Source organism: Podarcis vaucheri, assembly GCF_965113315.1.
Source record: "Podarcis vaucheri genome assembly, chromosome: 8".
NCBI classification, from domain to species: domain Eukaryota; kingdom Metazoa; phylum Chordata; class Lepidosauria; order Squamata; family Lacertidae; genus Podarcis; species Podarcis vaucheri.
Window position 1 is genome coordinate 32,385,765 of NC_138766.1, and position 20,577 is coordinate 32,406,341.

The 20,577-nt window shown below is 43.3% G+C and overlaps 1 protein-coding gene across 1 annotated transcript; it reads right to left on the reverse strand.

Annotated features, from left to right (window-relative positions):
- Positions 1-10,256: 10,256 nt before the first annotated feature.
- Positions 10,257-18,093, reverse strand: LOC309538816 (transmembrane protein 14C-like). Its single transcript, XM_082234723.1, has 5 exons — positions 17,927-18,093; positions 16,210-16,286; positions 13,362-13,463; positions 12,372-12,459; positions 10,257-11,433 (listed from the first exon to the last, which is right to left on the reverse strand). Exons 2-5 carry the CDS (start codon positions 16,283-16,285, stop codon positions 11,376-11,378), a joined length of 324 nt encoding a protein of 107 aa, XP_082090849.1. The 5' UTR covers position 16,286; positions 17,927-18,093; the 3' UTR covers positions 10,257-11,375.
- Between the last annotated feature and the right edge of the window lie 2,484 nt (positions 18,094-20,577).

A 20,577-nucleotide genomic window follows, 5' to 3' on the forward strand; every position in this document is an offset into this window, starting at 1 on the left:
TTTATGATTGGTTCTAGCAAACAGCCAATAGGAATTTCAACCAGGCTGATTGGACAGAGGCAGCCAAAGGAGGAGCAAGGGGGCTGGGCTGAGGAAATATAAGTGCTGGCCATCAGGGCTGGAGGAGGCAGAGCTTTGGTAACCATATACCACTGTGCCTATCATTTATTTGTCTGACAAATAAATTATTATTTTAATTTCTCTATTGTTGCGTTGAATATTTCATTCCAGCTAAGCGTTAACCACATGCAGGGTGCTACAATACCACTTCAGCAGCCATGGCTTCCCCCCAAAAATCATGGGAACTGTAGTTTGTTGAGGGTGCTGAGAGTTGTTAGGAGAATCCCTCACAGAACTACAATTCCCAGCACTGGCAAAAGCCTATCTCAGCCATTCATAAGTACCGTATTTTTCACTCTATTGGACGCACCGGACCACAGGACGCACCTAGTTTTTAGAGGGGGAAATCAAGGGAAAAAATATTATTCCCCCCCCAGCCCCAAAGAGCAACGGACAGGCTGCATGCAGCCTGTCCACTTCTCCCAGAGCTTCTCGGGGCTGCGAGGGAAGCCCGGGTTCCCCCCCCCCAGCCCCAAAGAGCAAAGAAGCCAAGACAGCGTGCGGGATCCATAGCCGCGCAACCTCTCCAGCCAGGAGCTAAACCTCTCCAGTGCAGCTAAAGAAGACAAGGCAGCAAGCGCGATCCATCCCGCTCACTGCCTTGGCTTCTTCTTTAGCCTTGCGCAGCATCTTTAGTCTTGCGCAACGGAATGGATTGCGCCCGCTGTCCACCGGGGCTGGACTAGATGACTCCTGGGGTTCCCTTCCAACCCTACAATTCTATGACCTCGGAAGGTGTTTGGGGTCTCCACCACTGGAGGCTTTTAAGCAGCGGTTGGGGGACCATCTGCCTGGCGTTCTTTAGCTGTGATTCCTACATTGTGAGGGGGCTGAGCTAGATGACCCTTGGGTGGCCCTCCCAACTCTATAAAGTCCTACAGTTCTGCAGCAGGAGATCCACAGCCACTTCACACAATGCCCATTCCCAATTTTCATCTGAGAGACATGTGTCTCTCAGTACCCCCCTACCTGCCACACTTCCCCCACCCCACTTAAGCTGAGGGAATTCCTGCCCAGAGAAACTCCCAGCAATCAAGGAGGAGGAATCCGCTGCAGCCGTGAGCAGCGGAGGATCCATGGTCCCCTTCCTTCCCTCCTCCGTAGTTGCTTTGAAGCAGGAAAGTGGGAGAGGAGCTGCTTACACGAGTGTAAGCTGCTCCCCTCCCACATTGCCGCTTTAAAGCAATCACGGAGGAGGGAATCCGCTGAAGCCTCGAGCAGCCAGCGGAGGATCCATGGTCCCCTTCCTTCCCTCCTCCGTAGTTGCTTTGAAGGAGGAAAGTGGGAGAGGAGCTGCTTACACGAGTGTAAGCTGCTCCCCTCCCACATTGCCGCTTCAAAGGTAGCCCGGGAGGAGGGAATCTGCTGCAGCTTCCCCCACCTCCCGCAGAAGCCGCGCGCTCTTTAAAGGGGCTGTGCGGCTTCTCCTGGCTTTTCTGGGAGGTGGGGGAATTCCCCCACCTCGTAGAAAAGCCCGCAGGAGCCGCGCAGCCTTTAAAGAGGGTGCCGCTCTTGGGGGCTTTTCCACCAGGAGGGAGAAGGGACTGCTGCAGCCAGTCAGTCCCTTCTCCCTCCTAGAGAAAAGCCCGCAAGAGCGCACGAAGCTTGTGTGCGGCTCTTGAGGGCTTTTCCCGCCTGCCTCCCCCCTGCATTCGCTCCATAGGACACACACACATTGTCCCTTGCTTTTTAGGAGGGAAAAAGTGCGTCCTATGGTGCGAAAAATATGGTAACTGGCATTCAGCATCAAATTTACAGTGTTTATCAGATAAATCCCTTTTCAAGTTTTCAAGAACTTCAAATAGCTTATTGACACACTTCCAAACCCATCAACAGCCTCCCTGGATGAGTGAAAACTTTCAAAACATACAGTATCAGAAATTCTAGTACCTTGTGAGCGCAACAATGGTGAAGCATTAAAACAAACCGGAGAACAAAAGAAGGTTGATCTTGAGAGCCTGGGTCATTAAATTATGATGTGCTGTATATCGATCCCTTCTCCTTACTGCTTTCGACACCAGTCCTACAGACCTCTGCAACCGGGCAAGGTGCCACTGAGTGTCTCTGTCTGAGTCAGTGGCGCTGCAGACCAGAATCCTATTTTTTTGTTTTTTGTTTTGTTTAACTTGCAGCTCTGAACGCAGATATGTCCACAAGTATTTCATTTCTTCGAGAAACATATATTTCTCTGTAAATATTCACTCTACCACTGGAAGTATGCGATGGCTGCTAAGGTAAACAGCTTTATTCTTTAAAAAGAAAGAAAGAAAGAAAGAAAGAAAGAAAGAAAGAAAGAAAAGACAAGATGGCAGTAGCTCTACTCAGGTGTTGTTTGTGTGAATGGCAAGGTGAGCAGAAAGAGGCTGCAGAAGGACACCTTTCTCCCTACTCCCAAAACGGCCTGCTTCTTATGCAGGCCCAGCCCTACCATTTGAGTGAGACTGTTGCCCCAAGCAGCAGAGGTTGGGGAAGGAAAAAATGGAAGCATAGCCTACCCTGTTGACCTCTACAAAGCCTTCAGCGGTGGCAATGGCGGACACCGTCCATCAGCAGTCTTGGAATAGCCCTTCGGGGGGAAAGGGCTGTAGTGCAGTGATAGATAACCTGCTTTGCATGCAGGACGTCCCTGCTATCAATCCCTAGCATCTCCAGGTAGGACGAAAAAATATTCTCTGTCAGAAGCCCTGGAGAGCTACTGCCACTCATTGCAGACAGTGGTGAGCTAGGCTCAGTATTGGTTTGACTAACATACCCTCCAAGTGTACCAATTGTCCTGGAATTACGAAAGCCGTCCCGGCTTCTGATTTGATCCTGGAATGTCCCTATTTCCCCTGTTGGCAGGGTGAGAAATGTCCCTATTTTCATCCAAGGAATGCCAGAAGGTATGGACTAAGTATAAGTCAGCTTCCTGTATTCCTGCCAGCAACTTCAGCTTCTTTACTGTACATGGCATGGGGTGTCCTTCGCCTCAGGCAGCAAAATGTCATGGGCCCGCTTCCCAGCACTTTTGCTGCGGGGAACCTTTTTCCTCACAATTTAGAACAGGGGAAGATTGGGGATCTAAATCACATGGGAAGTCTACACGAGTAGAGAAAGTTCCCCAGTGCAGAAGTTAAACTCAAACATGCAAGCAGCTGGTCTGATTATGGAGGCAGCGCTAAAGTTATGGCCCCACACCGCTTTGTACTCATGTTGACTCTTCCAAGTGAGTAATGCTTACACGTTACACAGATCTGTTGATGGCTGTTAGTGATGAGGGCATCCTTTGTCTGTATGCAAAGACAGGGGGGCTCTGACTACCGGATGATGGCAATTCACAGCTGGGGAGGAAAATAAAGATGAAGCCTGCCTTGTGAATCTTCCTTAGGCATTGATAAAGCCTGTTTTGTGAATCTGAGGCATCTTCCAGCAGACAAGGATCTGAGCTCATCAGGCAACTGCTCTAGCACTGAGTGACAGTTCTGATGTTCTTAGATTGGACTAGATCAGGGTTTGCCAACCTATTTGGACAGTGTTATGTATTGGGTTTAACACATTTTATGTTACAAGGCGTGTTCTAACCAATCGTAGAAGCATTGGTAGACGAACATTCTAATGGCAAGTAAGCGCATGCTCTTTCAACTGTCAACTGTGAGTTCATGCCCGGGATTATTATTGTGTTGTACAGTCAGTTTGGTTCTTGTGTTCTTACCAGACCAGCCCTTGCATGTGAAGGACATTGCCGCTACAACAGCGAAGGATAGGCTGCTGTCCCGCGTCTCAGACTGGGTGGGAAGGAGGTGGCCTGGGAAGCCGGGTTCAGAATTTTCATGCTACACACCCTGCAAATACAAGCTGTCTACTCACCAAGGATGCGTGTTATGGGGCAGCTGTGTCATAGTCCCCCCACTCCCCATTAAGGAAAGAAGTCTTAGAAGGGCTGTACGTGTCTCACCCGGGGATCGTCCAGATGAAGGCATTGGCCCGTAGCTATGTGTGGTGGCCAGGCATAGATGCGGAGATAGAGGGCTGGGTGAAACGTTGTGAGCCCTGCCAGGTCTCCCGGCCGGATCCACCCAAGGCACTAGTACAGTCCTGGGAGTCCACACAGTCCCCATGGTCTCGGGTGTACGTGGATTTTGCGGGGCCTTTTCAGGGCCAACACAGGTCGATTCTCAGTCCAAGTGGCTCAAGGTGGTGCCGACCTCAACTGAGTCCGCTAGAGTGACTATAAATGCGCTCAGGAAGCTATCTGCAACACATGGCTTGCCAGACACACTGGTGAGTGATAATGGGACCACTTTTACTTTGGCGGAATTCAAAGAATTTGTAACCAAGAATGGAATCCGCCACATTCGTTCCGTTCCTTTTCACCCAGCGACTAACGGCCAAGCTGAATGCATGGTCCGTTCTACCAAAGATGCACTTAGGCGCATAGTTCATGGAGACTAGACTCTCCGGTTAGTGGAGTTCTTATTGGCCCAACACACACCTCAAGTGCAGTGACTGGCCGGAGCCCGGCAGAGTTGCTTATGGGGAGGAGGCTCACTACCCTCCTTTATCGTATGCACTGTGACTGGGCTCTTGAGCAATGACCATCCACTGTGGTGCGGGGGGCTCCAAGAGGGTTCTCCCCAGGGGACGCTGTGTACGTCCGAAACTATGGGCCCGGACAGGGTTGGGTCCCTGGTATCATTGCCCGCTGTACAGGTCCGGTTTCCTACGAGGAAGGGTTGGAGGGGGGACTGGTTTGGAAGAGACACCTTGACCAGATCAGCCAGGGCACCTCCGAACACAGAACTTCAAGTGGAACCAGAGGACAAGGGTACCTCGGGAGATTCTGTGCCCAGGCCAGGGTGGGAACCAGACAGGTTGCCGGTGACTGAGTTATCCCAGCAGGGCGAACACAGGCTCTATCAGCAGTGACCCCTTCAAAGTCGGTCTCGCTGACCACCCCACTCAGACCACGGGTACCGGAGGAACCTCCTGGGTCACCCACTTGGGCACAGGAACCACGATGGTCCCAGCGGGAGCAGAAAAGGCTGGCACACCTTGATGACTATGTTTGTTCCTTTTTTAAGGAAGTTTGGGGGAGGAGTGTTATATATTGGGTTTAACACATTTTATGTTACAAGGTGCGTTCTAACTAATCATAGAAGCGTTGGTAGACGAACATTCTAATGGCAAGTAAGTGCATACTCTTTCAACTGTCAACGGTCAGTTCATGCTCAGGATTATTATTGTGTTGTCCAATCAGTTTGGTTCTTGTGTTCCTATGAGTGAGCTGTTGTCACTGACAAATGTTGAATAAACTTAGTTGAGGAACTTATACAGTGGTACTTTGTGTTACATACGCTTCAGGTTACATACGCTTCAGGTTACAGACTCCACGAACCCAGAAATAGTACCTTGGGTTAAGAACTTTACTTCAGTATGAGAACAGAAATCGTGCTTTGGCGGCGCGGCGGCAGCAGGAGGCCCCATTAGCTAAAGTGGTGTTTCAGGTTAAGAACAGTTTCAGGTTAAGAACTGACCTCCGGAACAAATTAAGTACTTAACCCGAGGTACAACTGTACTGCCTTGGGGTTCTGACTTTTTCCAAACACTTAATAGACAGTGGGCACATTTGTGATTTTGAGAAAGTGCCATGGGGCCAGTAATGAAATGGCTGGTGTGCAGGTGGGGCAGAACACAAAATGGCTGCCATGGGGCTATGTAGGAGAGGTCAACCCATTGTAACAGCAACTGGGTGGGAAAAGCAGCTACTCAAAAGCATTGTGGATTTTTGAAGGAAGGAATTTTTTTACTAAAACCTTTTGTAGGTACTGTTGGGCACATTGGTGCCCAAGCGTACTGTACTGACAAACCTGGGCTAGAATGACGGAATGACCTTTAGCTTTCTAGAGGGGGGAATTTTGGCAGGTAATGATGGTCTGTCAGGAGACACACAAGTTACACCAGCTGAAATTTCCTCCTCTACACCACCACTGAATTGTGCCTTGGCATCAGGACATTTTCTGTGTAAAGATTCAGCATGTTGGCTGTAAAATTTATTCAATTTATTTTGCTATTCATTTTAAAATATTTTTATCCCGCCTTTCTGTTTAAATAAATGCTCAAAGCAGTTTACTATCTAGTCAGCATATTAAAACAACACTAAAATCTGAAATAACCAATAGTGAAAGAAAGAAGCAGCGGCAGATCAAACACTCCAACTAATATAAATATCTTAAACAAGATTGATGCTATACTAACATTTTAGCTCTGCTTATATCACTTTGGAAAAAAATTAATCCCATGAAATGGAGCACGGAAGCCAAGAATAATTTGTAATGCAGCTAGTTTTGCAGTGTCACAATGCTACATTTTCATTCAAGACAGCAACTTATACTTTGAGAGTATAAGTTTAAACAAGACAATTAAGGCTAGGTTGACCTTTGTGAGCTGCCTTTGTCCAAACCTCCCTTCATTGTGGCTGCATTAAGCCTGGGGTAGGAAAGAAATGGAGAGATTAACATAATTAGCTCTCATTTAATAAGGCTGTTTAATTGGCCAATCCTTGTTCTTTTCTAGCTTCAGTCTCATTCTCCATTGATATACAGACGAATTCTTTCTCTTTCTCTTTTAATTGCCCTTTAGAAACAGGAAGGATCTGGTACTGTTGTAATTATTTTGATCGCCTTGTAATGTCAGCCTTGCAATAAATTGAAGACTATCTGGGATTCTGAGCTAACACCCTTCCACCTTGCAGTAACAAATTCAGATTCTTCTCTAGGCAAAAATAATGGCAACAAATCATACTTGTGACAACAAGCTACTTATACACTGGCAATAACTTCACATGGCTAAATGTTACCTAGGGGTTATGGCTTGAAAAATATTTAGAATATGAAGCTGCAGGCCTCACATTTTTTTTAGGTACTCAGATGACATTGATGCCAACAAAACTCCAAACAATATTGTACACCATCTCTGCGTAGTTCAGTGTGTATTACATTCATTCTTTCAGTGATGCTTGCAACTAGTAGCTTTGTATTACAGATATTTTGGCGCCTGAAACAACAAAGCCTCTCCCTGGAGTACAAATACAATGAGTTGTATCCATTGCTCTCTGTGCATAGTTGTGCTGGCGCAATGGGACTTCCGTTTCCTCTCTTCCTCCATGCCTCTCAACCCTCCAGAGCTGATTTTGGGGGCATGCAGGGAGCTGAAAGGAGCAGAAGCTGTTAATAGTTTGCTTTTCCCTTTCATGACCTGAGGCAGTCATTTCACTCTACTTGGTAAGGTGGCTGGGGGATTCAGACTGGCAAACTGCAGTGGTTTGGGAGCAGAGCAAATAGCAAAAAAACCAAAACCAAAGCAACCCAAATCTCTTTGCTTCTGAAAAGTGTGATGGACTGTGTGCTCCTAGTTTCTATGACAGCAAAGCAAGTATGAGAGCAATCTCCGCTACTGCATGTCACACTATTACCTAGGGTGGCTTAGTGAGTAATGGAGATACATCAGTTGAAACTCTTCTACACAACTGTTGAGGGTGCAGGGGCCCTGTGCTCTTTTCCACCTAGATATCCAACCACTACCGCATTGTTCTGCCGCCACAATGTTCATCCTGTTTCTTCTGGACTTCTGCACCTCTTTCAGAGTCTGTAAGAAGTGGCTCAGGAAGAACCACATGCATGGAGCAACCTTACGTGGAGCAGTGAGTTAAATGGATGCTCAGCTCTAATGAGGTACCTCAGTGCACGTGAACATGATGCTGCTTTTACTCAAAAATTCCAGCAATGGTCCAGATTCCGAGACTCTGCACGGAAACATCTAGCAACCACCTTAGAAGTATTTAAAAAACAACCACCACCATCCAGTGGGGACTCTCTTTTTGTGATCAGTTGACAAGCCTAGCTGTAGATTTTTAATGTTTTTCAGGTTTTAATGTTTGATGTTTTATTACATTTTTATATATGCTGGATGCTGCCCAGGCTGGCTGGGGAAACCCATCCAGATAGGCGGGGTATAAATAAATTATAATAATTATAATAATTATTATTAGAAAGGAGTTGAACAATAGCTCATGTAGTGAATTAAGTTGAGATTGAACCTGGAACTCCCTGGATCACACTCTTAACCACTTCTAGTAATTTGAGACAACACAGTTCTCACAGCCCTGAGAACATAATCCTGCATTTCCAAGCATTGTCTAACAATCCAAGGTTCAACTGCACCTATTTTTGTCTTAGAAACATTTAATGCATTTTCTCCCCACTGTTCTTCAGCAGCCTGTTTAAGCTCTTCTTGATGTGGAGCTGAACGCTAATAAAACAGAATTTGGAATCAACTCCTGAGGATGACATGTTTATGAGAGGAAGGGACTAATAAATCTGCCAGACCCTGCAGCCCTGCTAAGGGATAACATTAATTCCATCTCTTTTTCTACAGTGCACCTGATAAGCAAGTCCCCTGTGCCTTTGAAGGAACATTACAACCTTTGTTCCAGTGAGGCTCTGCTACTTACACAGCTAATTGCCTTTCTGCATGAGTGTTGGGATTCCTTACTTGAGGTTACAAAGTGGATTTGGATTCTGTACCCTCTTCTGCTGCTGGCCATGAAACTGATCCAAATAGTGCTTGTCTGTCAGCATATTTCGCATGTAAATACTTGTTGGAGGGTGATGTTTTGTACACTCACTCTCTCTCTCTATATATATATCTCTCATGTTGAAATGAGAAAGTTCAGGAACCAGCCTGCAGTTGGTCATCACTGGATTTACCTTTCCCTGACTCATTCAGGTAATCTAGTTTAAGAGAGCTTCTTAATTCTCTCAGTACAGCGGTACCTCAAGTTACAGACGCTTCAGGTTACAGACTCCGCTAACCCAGAAATAGTACCTCTGGTTAAGAACTTTGTTTCAGGATGAGAACAGAAATTGTGTGGCGGCAGCGCAGCAGCAGCGGGAGGCCCCCTTAGCTAAAGTGGTACCTCAGGTTAAGAACAGTTTCAGGTTAAGAACGGACCTCCGGAACGAATTATGTTCTTAACCCGAGGTACCACTGTACAGGGAAGTGGCTCCTGAAGATCAGATGGGAGTATGTCTGGGTTAGGGAACGTGTAGCCCTCCAAATGCTGCAGGACAACAGCTCCCATAATGTTGAACTCAAGAGTATGTTGCAAACCATCATTCCTGAAATTCAATTCCGTTCTCATGTACAAGTTTCTTTAGCCAGCAAGCATGTCTTATCATAACAGCACAATTTCTATCCAAGAAGTTGAAGTTTGGATTTACTTTAATTTTTCATGTTTCATCTGTGTGTTTTTTTAATTCCATATTAATCCTATCTGAGACAGCAAAGCTTTTTAGCACCCTCTGTCGTCTCAACCTGCAAATGCTAATGCAGATACAATCCACACACAACGTATTATTTTAATGTGTCTGTTCAAACCAGAGCCATACATTTGTCTCTGGAGAGGTCTGCTTGGGGGCTCCTCCCCTAAGCTTGTTGTACCCCATCACTTTTGACCTTTCCCCTTGTTATCCATTCACATTGGCTGCCTAAAATGCAGAAGCGGATTTAGCCTATCATTTCATGTCATCCGTACTATCATACAGAGATGCTGTGTGCTATATGTGCATGTTCAATCTATAGTAGGCTATCAAAATTGTCCACTGCTTCCCCCAGACTAAAGGTAGCACACTAGCCAGATATTGTGGCCTGCCAAGCACATAATAAATCCTTTGGTTTTAGCACCCATGTAATAGTGCAAACCAAAGAATTTTAACCATTCTTATTTTCTGTAATACATAGTTGGGCCATGAGTGAAACAAACCCCTAACAAGACTAACTGAAGGTTAGTTAGCAACAAACACCTCCCATTCATTCTTCTTCAGGGCAGGGGTCCCAACAACATTGTTATTTTTCGCTGGTAGAGGTGCATAGAGCATTTTTCATCATAGGACTACAGTGATAGGAAAGGATCGCTGATGAATTTCTGCCCATCACACAGCACAGGCCCACATTCTACACACTGGCAATCAGACTAAGGTTTTTGCCTGAGCCTCCACTCTTTATGGATGCATCACACAATAACTATGGAAACTTTTTTCCATTTGGTTACAAACACTACGAAAGCAATTGTTACCTTTAAATCAATCACAACAGAAATGTCAAGTCGTCTGCATAGGGTTTAATGCTGTAAGAAAATAGCATATATGGATTGAATTCAATATTTCCCACCAATTCATTATATTAAAAAAGATAAGACATGGATATATGATCAAAGACTGCATCTTTCAAAAATAATAATAAAAATAAGTTCGAAAAAAGAAGAGCACAAAAGTATACCAATCCAGTAAAGAATAGTCTTGACTACCATAATTCTATCTGTTTAATTAAAAAAAGAAACCAGTAGCATTTTACTTAACATGGTAAGAAAAATATTACCTTTATGTTTCTATAGAAGCAAGCTCCTAGCTGAAAACTCCATCAGGGTTAAGCCTGATCCTCTCCTCTGCTGAAACTATGATGGCATCTGCAGCGACTTACAATGGATGCAAAAACATCCTTATATGTAAGAGGGGTGAGTATGTTGTGGCTTTCCAGTGGTTGCTGGACCACAACTCCCATCATCCCTAACCATTGACCCTACTGGCTGAGGCTGATGGGAGTTGGAATCCAACATCTGAAGTGACAAAGGCTCCCTGGACGTGCTATAAGAAGCAGGTAAGGTGAGGGCTCTCAGACTCAATCAAATTTGCCTTTATATACATCTTTGTAAATGTTATTACTACGTGAATTTGGAAGAGTACTGTTATGTCAGAACACCAGCATAAGGGACTATTCCCACAGCTTTTAGAATAAAGCAATATGGGCCATGGTGGTAGCCAGGCTGACCCTGTTCTCTGCTGCTTCCATGCAGCAGAACAGATAAAAACTGCATTCAGCCACGCCTTCCCTGCTGCCTTATAATTTATAATCTCTTTATCAGTTAAGCCAAAAGCCTGCCTTTGCCTTTCCAGTCAACACACATTGTCTTCATCGACAACAAATATACCACACTGAATTTCATATCATAAACAGTAGTTACTTCTAGAATGTGAAAAGGAAACATTTCTGTACACAATAAGACACTGTCAATGACCTCTATCATATGTTTTTAAGAATTAGGACCCTCGATATTTAGGGCGTGCTCTTTCTTTGTCCTTCTCTTTCCCATAGCACATTCATCCTGGTGCCTGGTGTTCAGTCTTCTTATCCATGTGTCTCAAGCCTCGTGTGAGGTCCTGTTATTCTTCATGTGGCTTCTCATACATCTTCAGTCCAAGTCTCCCAACCATCAGGAGGCTTTAAAGGAAAATGTAGTCAGGTTTATCTATATGACAGAACTGTGCGAAGCCGCCTCCTACATAATTGCTCTTCTGACTGTGCAACACACCTTCAATATTTTATTTCGGAGGCTGGGACAGAAATGGGAGAAAGCAAACATGTTGTCCAGTAGTTCTCCATTATGTCAGTAGCCCCAACTCTCAGCCTTCCCAAACTGGAACCATGCAGTTACTCAGGACCAGGTAATGCTTGTCCCATTTTTTGGCAGTGCTAAGACAGTCTGTGGCCCCATCTCTCCCAAGGGGTCTACAGTGCAAGTGAGAAAATCTCCCTTCCTGGAGAAATGCAGACGTAGCCACCAGGTTGTTTGGCTTCAGAGTACACCAGTTCTGTTTTGTTAATTTTTATGGAATGCATGCTTTTAGTATTATATGATTTCACTGTTGTTTCAATTTACAATGTTGTGTATTTTGTATATCTGTAACTCATCTTGGGACATGTTTAAGAAAGGCAACTTAAGAATTTTAATTAAGCTATCAACAAGTCAACTGCTGATTGGCTGAAGGGATGGCTAATAAGAGGATTTGGTTGCCAATGAGTGGAATATAGATTATAGGAGATGGAGCAGGGGGAGAAGAGAAGGTTTCGAAAGGTGGCCGGCATGTATAGTCTTGAAAGCCATGGAATGGGTCAATCTAAACCAGATCTTGCTTAATAAAATGATCTTATCTAATAAAAAGTACTGAAATGCACAACGAAATTGCTTATCCCAAAAAAGGGTTATGCAGTACAGTTTCTAGAATGCAATTTTATAAAACTAAAATTACAGCCTGATCCTAACTGTGCCTGTTTAGAAGTACTGGTATGTCCCATTGATTTTAACTGGCATGTATGCAACAGGAATGCAGCCTTAATGTCAAAAGCAAAATAAATAAAATAAACACGCAACATAATACCTTGCACCAGCAATCAGTCCTGCAGGCATGAATTTCCCCGAGTTGTAGAATCTCATGCCCATAATACCAGCTAAGGTTCCAGAAGCAACTAATTGAAAGATAGAAACAGAAGCAGCATTATATCAGGGGTGTTTCTGCCCACTTGAGGGCAATGATTAAAAAAGCCAAGTTATCAACTTTATTATGTCACATGCGCAAACAAACAAGGACACACACAGCTCAAAGATGTGTACCAATGTAACCGTTTTACACTCCTTAGTAACAACTTCAACCAAACAATTATTTAATATTTATTTTGAAAATTTGTTGACTACCTAATCAACAAAATGCTCCAGAAATTTCACACCAAGTTCAAATTACACATTATTATTATTACTATTATTATTGCCAGACAGAAATGATGAACTGTAAGATGAATAATCTACTTCTACCTAAAATCTAACCTCAGAGAAAAGTAGTGAAAAAGCCAGCATTGTGCAATTGGGCTAAGCAGCTGACAAAATGTACTCTTAAGGGATGTTCAGAGGCACTTTCCTAATTGCAAGTTGCATCACAGCACACAATAGGGAGCATGGGATATATCTCAGAGCAGGGATGGGGAACCAGCTGTCCTTCAGATGATGGACTACAACTCCCATCATCCCTGATGATGTCCTACTGTGTTGGGATGGGGTAGCTCCCTAGTAAGGGTGTTTAGGATTGCTTTAACTGACACATGTGGTTTAATTCATCAAATTATGCCATGCACGTGTGCTCCAGAATCAGCTTCCTGGTACAACACACAACACTATACATGAAAGGACCCCACATTTATTCCAAATCAGCCTCCTGATAAAATTGGTATTTAACTTTGCTGCTTGTATCAAGTGGTTTTGTTGCTGTTGTTATAGTACACCAATGAAATAAAATGCATTAGATGCATTCAAAGGGTTGTGGTTAAAAGTTACTTTTACGTAATTCACATATATACATTTCCCCAGTTATGCTTACTCAGTGAAAGCCAAATGTTTTTTGGGTCTTGAGAAAGTTGGTAAGCTCCAAGTCCTGCTAAACTCCCAAAAAGAAGACCAGCAGCTAAAGATGGGACACTACCTGGAATAAATAAAACAAGTAATGTTTGTTAAGCTGTAGATACAAACGGGGTACATAAACCAAACCAACAAAATTTATTCTGTTCTAAGTAATTTTCAGCTAAAAAAAAAAAAAAGCATTGCTCAAATGTTTAATATTTGAATTGATCTGATGCTTTATAGTGCAAGCCCTGAACTGGTGGGGTCAGATCCGCATGTAACGCACACCAAGGTTGGTCGCACCAGTGGGACCACCATTTTCTTTGAAGGTTTTGGTAAGTGAAGGCAAAGGAAGGTAGAGCATGCTAAAAACAGAGGAGAAAGATGACTGTATATTGTAAAAAAATAAAATAAAAATTAAGTAAGTGCAATGTTGCCTGTTGGTATTGAAAAACATGGTCTGAAAAACATGAAAAGTCCTGCCTTCCAAATATGTGGTATCTGCTGTCCCAGATATCTTCAACCTATTCAGACTAAGAACTCACTTGTCATCAAAACATGCATTTGAGGACCCATTTTTTAAACTCCTATTGCAACCCACCTTGAATCAGGCTGCAGCCCACCAGATGGAAGACCAGTGCACTATTCTAACCTCATAGTCATATGTGCCATCTGGGAAACAGGTAAGGTTTACCCCAACTATTTAAATTTCCCCTTTTAAATACTTGAAGGATGAACATATTTTTCACATAATAAAAAAGGCTAGTAGTATTGCTCATCTATTCAAAGATGAAGATGTTGTTCATATATAACAGCAAACCATGGCCTGTTTTTTTGTCCAGGTGCTGAACATAGATACTCGCTCCTTCTCTCATGCACTCTAATTCCCTCTCTCACTTTATGGTTTGATCACATCGAAGTTTGACATTACATCGGGCCAGCCTACGAACCAGAAATAGAAATCTACCTTAAAAAGCAAACAAGCACATACCCCCTGTTCTTTCTGTTGTCTCCTCACAACTTCCCCATAGTAAAACTCAACATTTACTTTGGTGTAACTCAACATTCACTTTAGTGTCCTTTTAAATGAGCCCTTAGTACAGTTACTCTGGGCAAAGGATAATCCTGCACTATTCTAGGAAAGTGGCCTCAGGAGGCTGCTTCTACTCCCATTATCAGTTTATATATAAAGAGGTGACCTGCAAACGAAATTGATGAAATGTCACCACCTTTGGCTACTGGTGAATGGTGCCATTAATAAGGCTTAAGGGAGCACTCAACACCGATTTCTAACACCACTTGTTCCATTTGCAGGTCAAACCTAATTGGACTTGAAGCATCAAGGGCACTATTAAAACGGCCTTGAGTATTTTCTGTCTAGGCATTCTGCCTTCCTTCCATCATGCCACTGAAATGACTTGCAATGATTTGTTATTCTCATAATCAGTGTGTGATCTGTCATTTTCATAATGCCCTTAAGCCAGTCCTGGAATTCAAATGCTTAGATCTCTTCTCCTAGATCTCTTAAAAAATAAGGCATTAGGTTGTTGCTTCCCTCTTTTAAATTTTGATTTGCTTGCCTTCCAGCCACAGAGGAGTTAAAATGAAGGACAAAACAAACAAACAAACAAAAAATCTTCCATCTGGGTCCACCCCTCCCCACCTTGACACTTATTCTCAGCGACCATAATGTCTCTAACCATCATTCCAACTACTCAAAATCCTGCAAGAGGAATCCTGTAAGAAGCCCCTCACCACGTGAAGAGTATCATCACAAATCAATACATCGATTTTCCATCAAGGTTAATGGAAGTTATACATGCAAGCCCAGAGAAAAATATGCCCCGAACGGCTTTTGTTACAGAACTGCTACCATCAGTTCTTGAGAGACCTTTCTTGTTAAATTATTCATTTGTAGAAATAAAACCATGGGGAGAAAAAACTCCCAACAATTATTTCCCTCTATGAACACAAAATACATTACTTGCTGCCTAGGTAGTTGTGTATCTGTGTTAGGTTTGGTAGGAAAATACATATTACATATATTCCAACCCCCTCAAACAAATTATTGTTTTTTTCTGAGGGGTTTTTCTGCTTCCCTCAAAATGTTAAGGAAGTTCTTGTTTCTAGGCAGAGTAGGTAAGTTCTGTCAATGCTAACAATATGCCATTGCAACACAAGATACACTGTTTAGCTGTGCTGCAGAGATGAAAATCTACATGTTAGAATCACAGAGCAACATGTTTGTTCAAATAACCATGGGTGGTATTCAACTTAGTTTTATGTAGCCCCATTGAAATTGTAGGACCTAATCTTCATTAGTTTCAGTACTACTCTGAGTAAAATTTTAGTGAATATGTGACACCTCGATGGGCACTGTGCACAAGTCAGGGGAAAACAATATGGCCTGCAACACGCAAACGTTTTGGGTCTTGAGACCGTAGATTATCAGCATAGCTCTGCCTGTGCCTTTATCATTCTAAAGCACTTTCTCATAGGAAGGGTATCAGTTCCCTACAACTGCTAATCAGCACCCTACAGCAAAAACTAGTAACAGCAGCTTGATATCTGTATATAGACTGATAGTAGGAATGCATAGTTTTCCGTTTTTACAAGAGGGACCTCCATTTCAGAGAATATAATTCTGCGTTTCCTAACTTGGTGCCCTCCACAGATGTGCGGGGCTACCACTCCCATTATCCCTGACCATTGGTTCTGTTAGCTAGAGCTGATGGGCGCTGGAGTCCAATAACTGCTGGAGGGCACCGGGTTTGGAATGGCTATTTAACACCAGAAAACAAGACTGCGAGGAGACATCAATACTATACCTGCTTTTGCATAGCCAATCATCCCGCCAGAAGCCACTAAAGCTGCATAGCCAAAACCAATCCAGTCCAATCCCATTCTGGAATGCAATAGAGATATGTATGTGGTAAATGTCTGTAACGAATGGAAATCAGATACAAATTGACTTTTTGTACCTTGTGCTAAAACTGTAGACTGTTCTTCCTAGGACACAGCATTTGTCATATTCTCAGCCTTGCAAATAAGGTCTCAGAAGTTACTGGCCTGCCCATCAAATACCAATTTAAATTGTTTCAGGCATATGGGCAACCATAAAATATAGAAGACAAGACTAGAACTCTATAAGTTCTCCCACACCTGATTACTGCAGGTAAATGACAATTTAACATATTCCTGCTCACAGCCTCCATTGTTTTGGTTTATTTTGACAGTACTCATGGAAAAAAACCCACTTGCTTAGAAGAAAAACCCCAATTTATGGCCTTTAAATGTGGGGGTTCTTTGGTTATGTATTTTTGTGTTTTTATACCTTAAGGTACCCTGTGATCATTGGATGGAGGGCAGTATATTAATTTAAGAAATAATAAGGGGGGAAACACTTTTTCAAAAGGAAAAAAATATATTAGCTTGATCTTGGATTTATTGAGTGGTTTTGGAGAAACCAATCAAAAATGGTGTTCCATGCAAGTAGCAATTCCCTACCTCTAAATTGTAGAGGAGAGAAATGAAGTAAGGATTGTAAAACACTTGCTGAAAGAGCAATGTAAGATGTGTTTGTAAGTACAGTGGTACCTCGGGTTACATACGCTTCAGGTTACAGACTCTGCTAACCCAGAAATTGTTTCAGGATGAGAACAGAAATTGTGGTCCGGCAGCACGGCGGCAGCAGGAGGCCCCATTAGCTAAAGTGGTGCTTCAGGTTAAGAACAGTTTCAGGTTAAGTACGGACCTCCAGAATGAATTAAGTACTTAACCTGAGGTACCACTGTACATTTACCAGGAATGGGCACAGAAATATGAAATGAATTCAACAGACACATCTTTAATGTTGGGTTTATACATTGGTTTGCTAAACACCTGCAGACTTAAATAATAATAGACTCTTAAAGTTACATTTCCTTAGCATGCTCTTCTAAATTTTGAAATTATGGGGGAGAGGGAAACAGACTAAAGGAAAACATACATAATCCTCAGTCTGAATTTAACTCACTGTGTGGTTGTGAGGCTAAAACTATATATACCCTATACTTCTTGCAATGGTGGAATTCAAAATGTAGTAATTTACTTAATTTCAGGTCAGTCTATAAAAAGTTCTTCTAACTTCATGTAACTAGAAGCAAAGAGTTCTCTGACAATTATTTTCAAGATAAACGCACATGTGTTACTCATATTTAAATATCTGTTTTGTTGGAGGGTTTTTTTTTCTTGGAAGTAGAGAATTCTTTGGGGTTTTGCTTTGAAATCTTGGAACACCCAGGCTTAGAAAGAATCTGTACTCTTAACCAAAAGCTCCAATTTAGATCGATAAGGCATTATTTTATTAAAACTCTGAATTTTTGTAATGGGGGGGAACACTACTCTCTGATATTAATCTGATTTCCATCTATGTCTGCACAGGATCCCTTCGCTGTTCACCAACTATTATATATACAGTATTCACAAAAGGTTCAGTACAAAGCCAGTTCGCTGGCTGCTGCCTTATTCTAAGACAAGAGAAAAACCATGAATAAAGTCACTTACTCTGCAGGAGCAGCAGCAGAAGAGTCCCAACGTAAGAACAGAACAAAACCGAGCCGTGCAAATATCGAACCCGCCGGGCAATGGGAGAACTACAAAACAGCAACGCACGTGACCGCGGGCCAAGCAGAGCAACAACCCCAGTTGTATTTGCAAAATCGTGGCCAAGCAGCGACTTGCCCTTTGGTTTTCTTACAGAAAGCTACTACGTCAACCCAAACGTACCATAGCCGGGGGTGGGGTGGGGCGTTATTTCATTAAAGGCGAGGCAAAGCATCAGAGCATTCCTCTGAGCCATTGCAAAAGCGTTTTTCCACCCTGCTGGTGCAATCCCCAATGGTTGCATCCAAAACTAATCTTTGCACGCATAAAAGAGACGAGCTCTAAACAGTGACTTTTCTTTTTAGTTTCTCTGGAATATTAGGGAGAGAGAGCGCCTGTTTTACAGGGGCAAGGGGGGTGGTTCTTGCAACCCTGAAATCCACACCGAACATTGCAACAAATTAAAAACCTTCCTTAGAAACTTCAGGGCTGGTTAAGGCAGGTTGCAGCCACAAGTACATTTACTGGGCAATAATTAAGCGCAAGTCCACACTGTATTTTGATTTATTTAATTTTATCCTCACAACAACCCTGTATGGTAGTTTTATTTATTTATTTATAGTGGTAAAAGTAAAAGTGGTACATTTATAGCACATGACTGACCCCAAAGAATCGTGGGAACTGTAGTTTCCTCTTCACAGAACTACAACTCCCAGCATTCTTTGGGAAAAGCCAGGTGTTTTAAACATATGGATCTGGCCTTTGACTGCAATGCTATAAATGCTTATCTGGGAATAAATCACATTAAACTCAGTATGATTTACTTGTGTAAGTAGGCAAATTTAGGATTGCATGGACCTTAGCTCACTGCTGGAGTTTTGTATGCAGAATGTCCCAGGTTTGATCCCCATCATCTCGAAGTAGGTCCAGGAAGACTTCCTCCCTGAAACCCTACTGTCCAGTCAGTGCTGGCAAATGAGCTAAATGGACCCTGAAAATTATTATGGCTTCAGTTAGATAACAAGTTGCTTGTATGAACTGGGCAGTCAGATAAGAATAGGAAGTTGGTTGCTGCACTACTGTTGCAATCAAAGTAAAACAGAAAAGAATCCCAATAGGCCATTACATTTATGAGAGAAGACTCTAGTTCTGTCCATAGTGCAACCCTATGCCTTTTTACTCAAAAGAAAACCTCACTGTCATCAAAAGGTCTAGTAGGAAGCAAAATATGCCAGTGGGGAGTCAGTGGGATTGCTCCCAAGTTGAACTGGAAGAGTCAGGGTGTGCTAAGGCTGCCATATGGGGAATTTCCGAAAGGCAGCGCTTTGTCCTGAATCTATGAAATATGGCAACCCTAGGGTGTGGGTGTGTTAACCTGACTTCTAATTGCCAAGGAGAGGGCGGAGGAGCTGTCTCTATGGCGAGAGCATGAATGACACTCACAAATGTATCTCCAGTATGATTGGTGGGCATTCAGTGGTTTTGCTTTTTTATATTGCGCTATGGTCTAAACCACTGAGCCTCTAGGGCAGGGGTCTGCAACCTTTAAGACAAAAAGAGCCACTTGGACCCGTTTCCGAAGAAAAAAAAACTGGGAGCCGCAAAACTCGTCATTATAAAAATAACTTTTTTGTCACTTTTTTTATTATTTCTTTGTTTGACCCCTCAGAATTACTCCTCCTCATAGAAATAAATGTTAAATTAACAAGTTACCTTTTTTTGTGTGTGTGTTCTTCACTCCCCTTCAAAACAGTGGCCAGCGTACATGCCCCCTTTCAATGCAGTGACCAGCGTACATGCCCCTTACAATGTAGCGGGTGGGCGGGCGGGAAGGTGATGTCGGGATGGTGCGTGACTAACGCACGCACCGTCCCCGTGTGATGTCACAGCCAGTACAGCGCCCGCCACAGTGGGGAGTGTCGGGGCGCACAATGCGCCTCCTCCCCTCGCTAGTATCCGCCCCGGAGCCACGGCAAAGGTGTAAAAGAGCCACATGCGGCTCCGGAGCCGCGGGTTGCAGACCCCTGCTCTAGGGCTTGCCGATCAGAAGGCCGGCGGTTCGAATCCCCGCAATGGGGTGAGCTCCTGTTGCTCAGTCCCAGCTCCTGCCAACCTAGCAGTTCGAAAGCAAGCCAAAAAGTGCAAGTAGATAAATAGGTACTGCTCCCGTGGGAAGGTAAAGAGCGTTTCTGTGCGCTGCTCTGGTTTCGGTGTTCCGTTGCACCAGAAGCGGCTTAGTCATGCTGGCCACATGACCTGGAAAAACTGTCTGCGGACATACAGCTCCCTCGGCCTGTAAAGCGATATGAGTGCCGCAGCTCCCGAGTCATCTGCAACTGGACTTAACTGTCAGTGGTCCTTTACCTTTACTTTTTTACTTTTTGTACTTCTATCAGGTTTGTAATTTGCAATAATATTCTGTTTATACTTTGGGGGTCTTTGGGCCAAAAAACATTATATAAATGAACCACAAAATAACTTCATCATAACTAAGATGGCATGCTGAATCCAAGCATATCACCCTATATTAATAATTAAAAATATTTTCATACTAGGAAGATTTATGTACTTGTTCTTCCAAAACTTACAAATTCAACCACTACAACAGAATG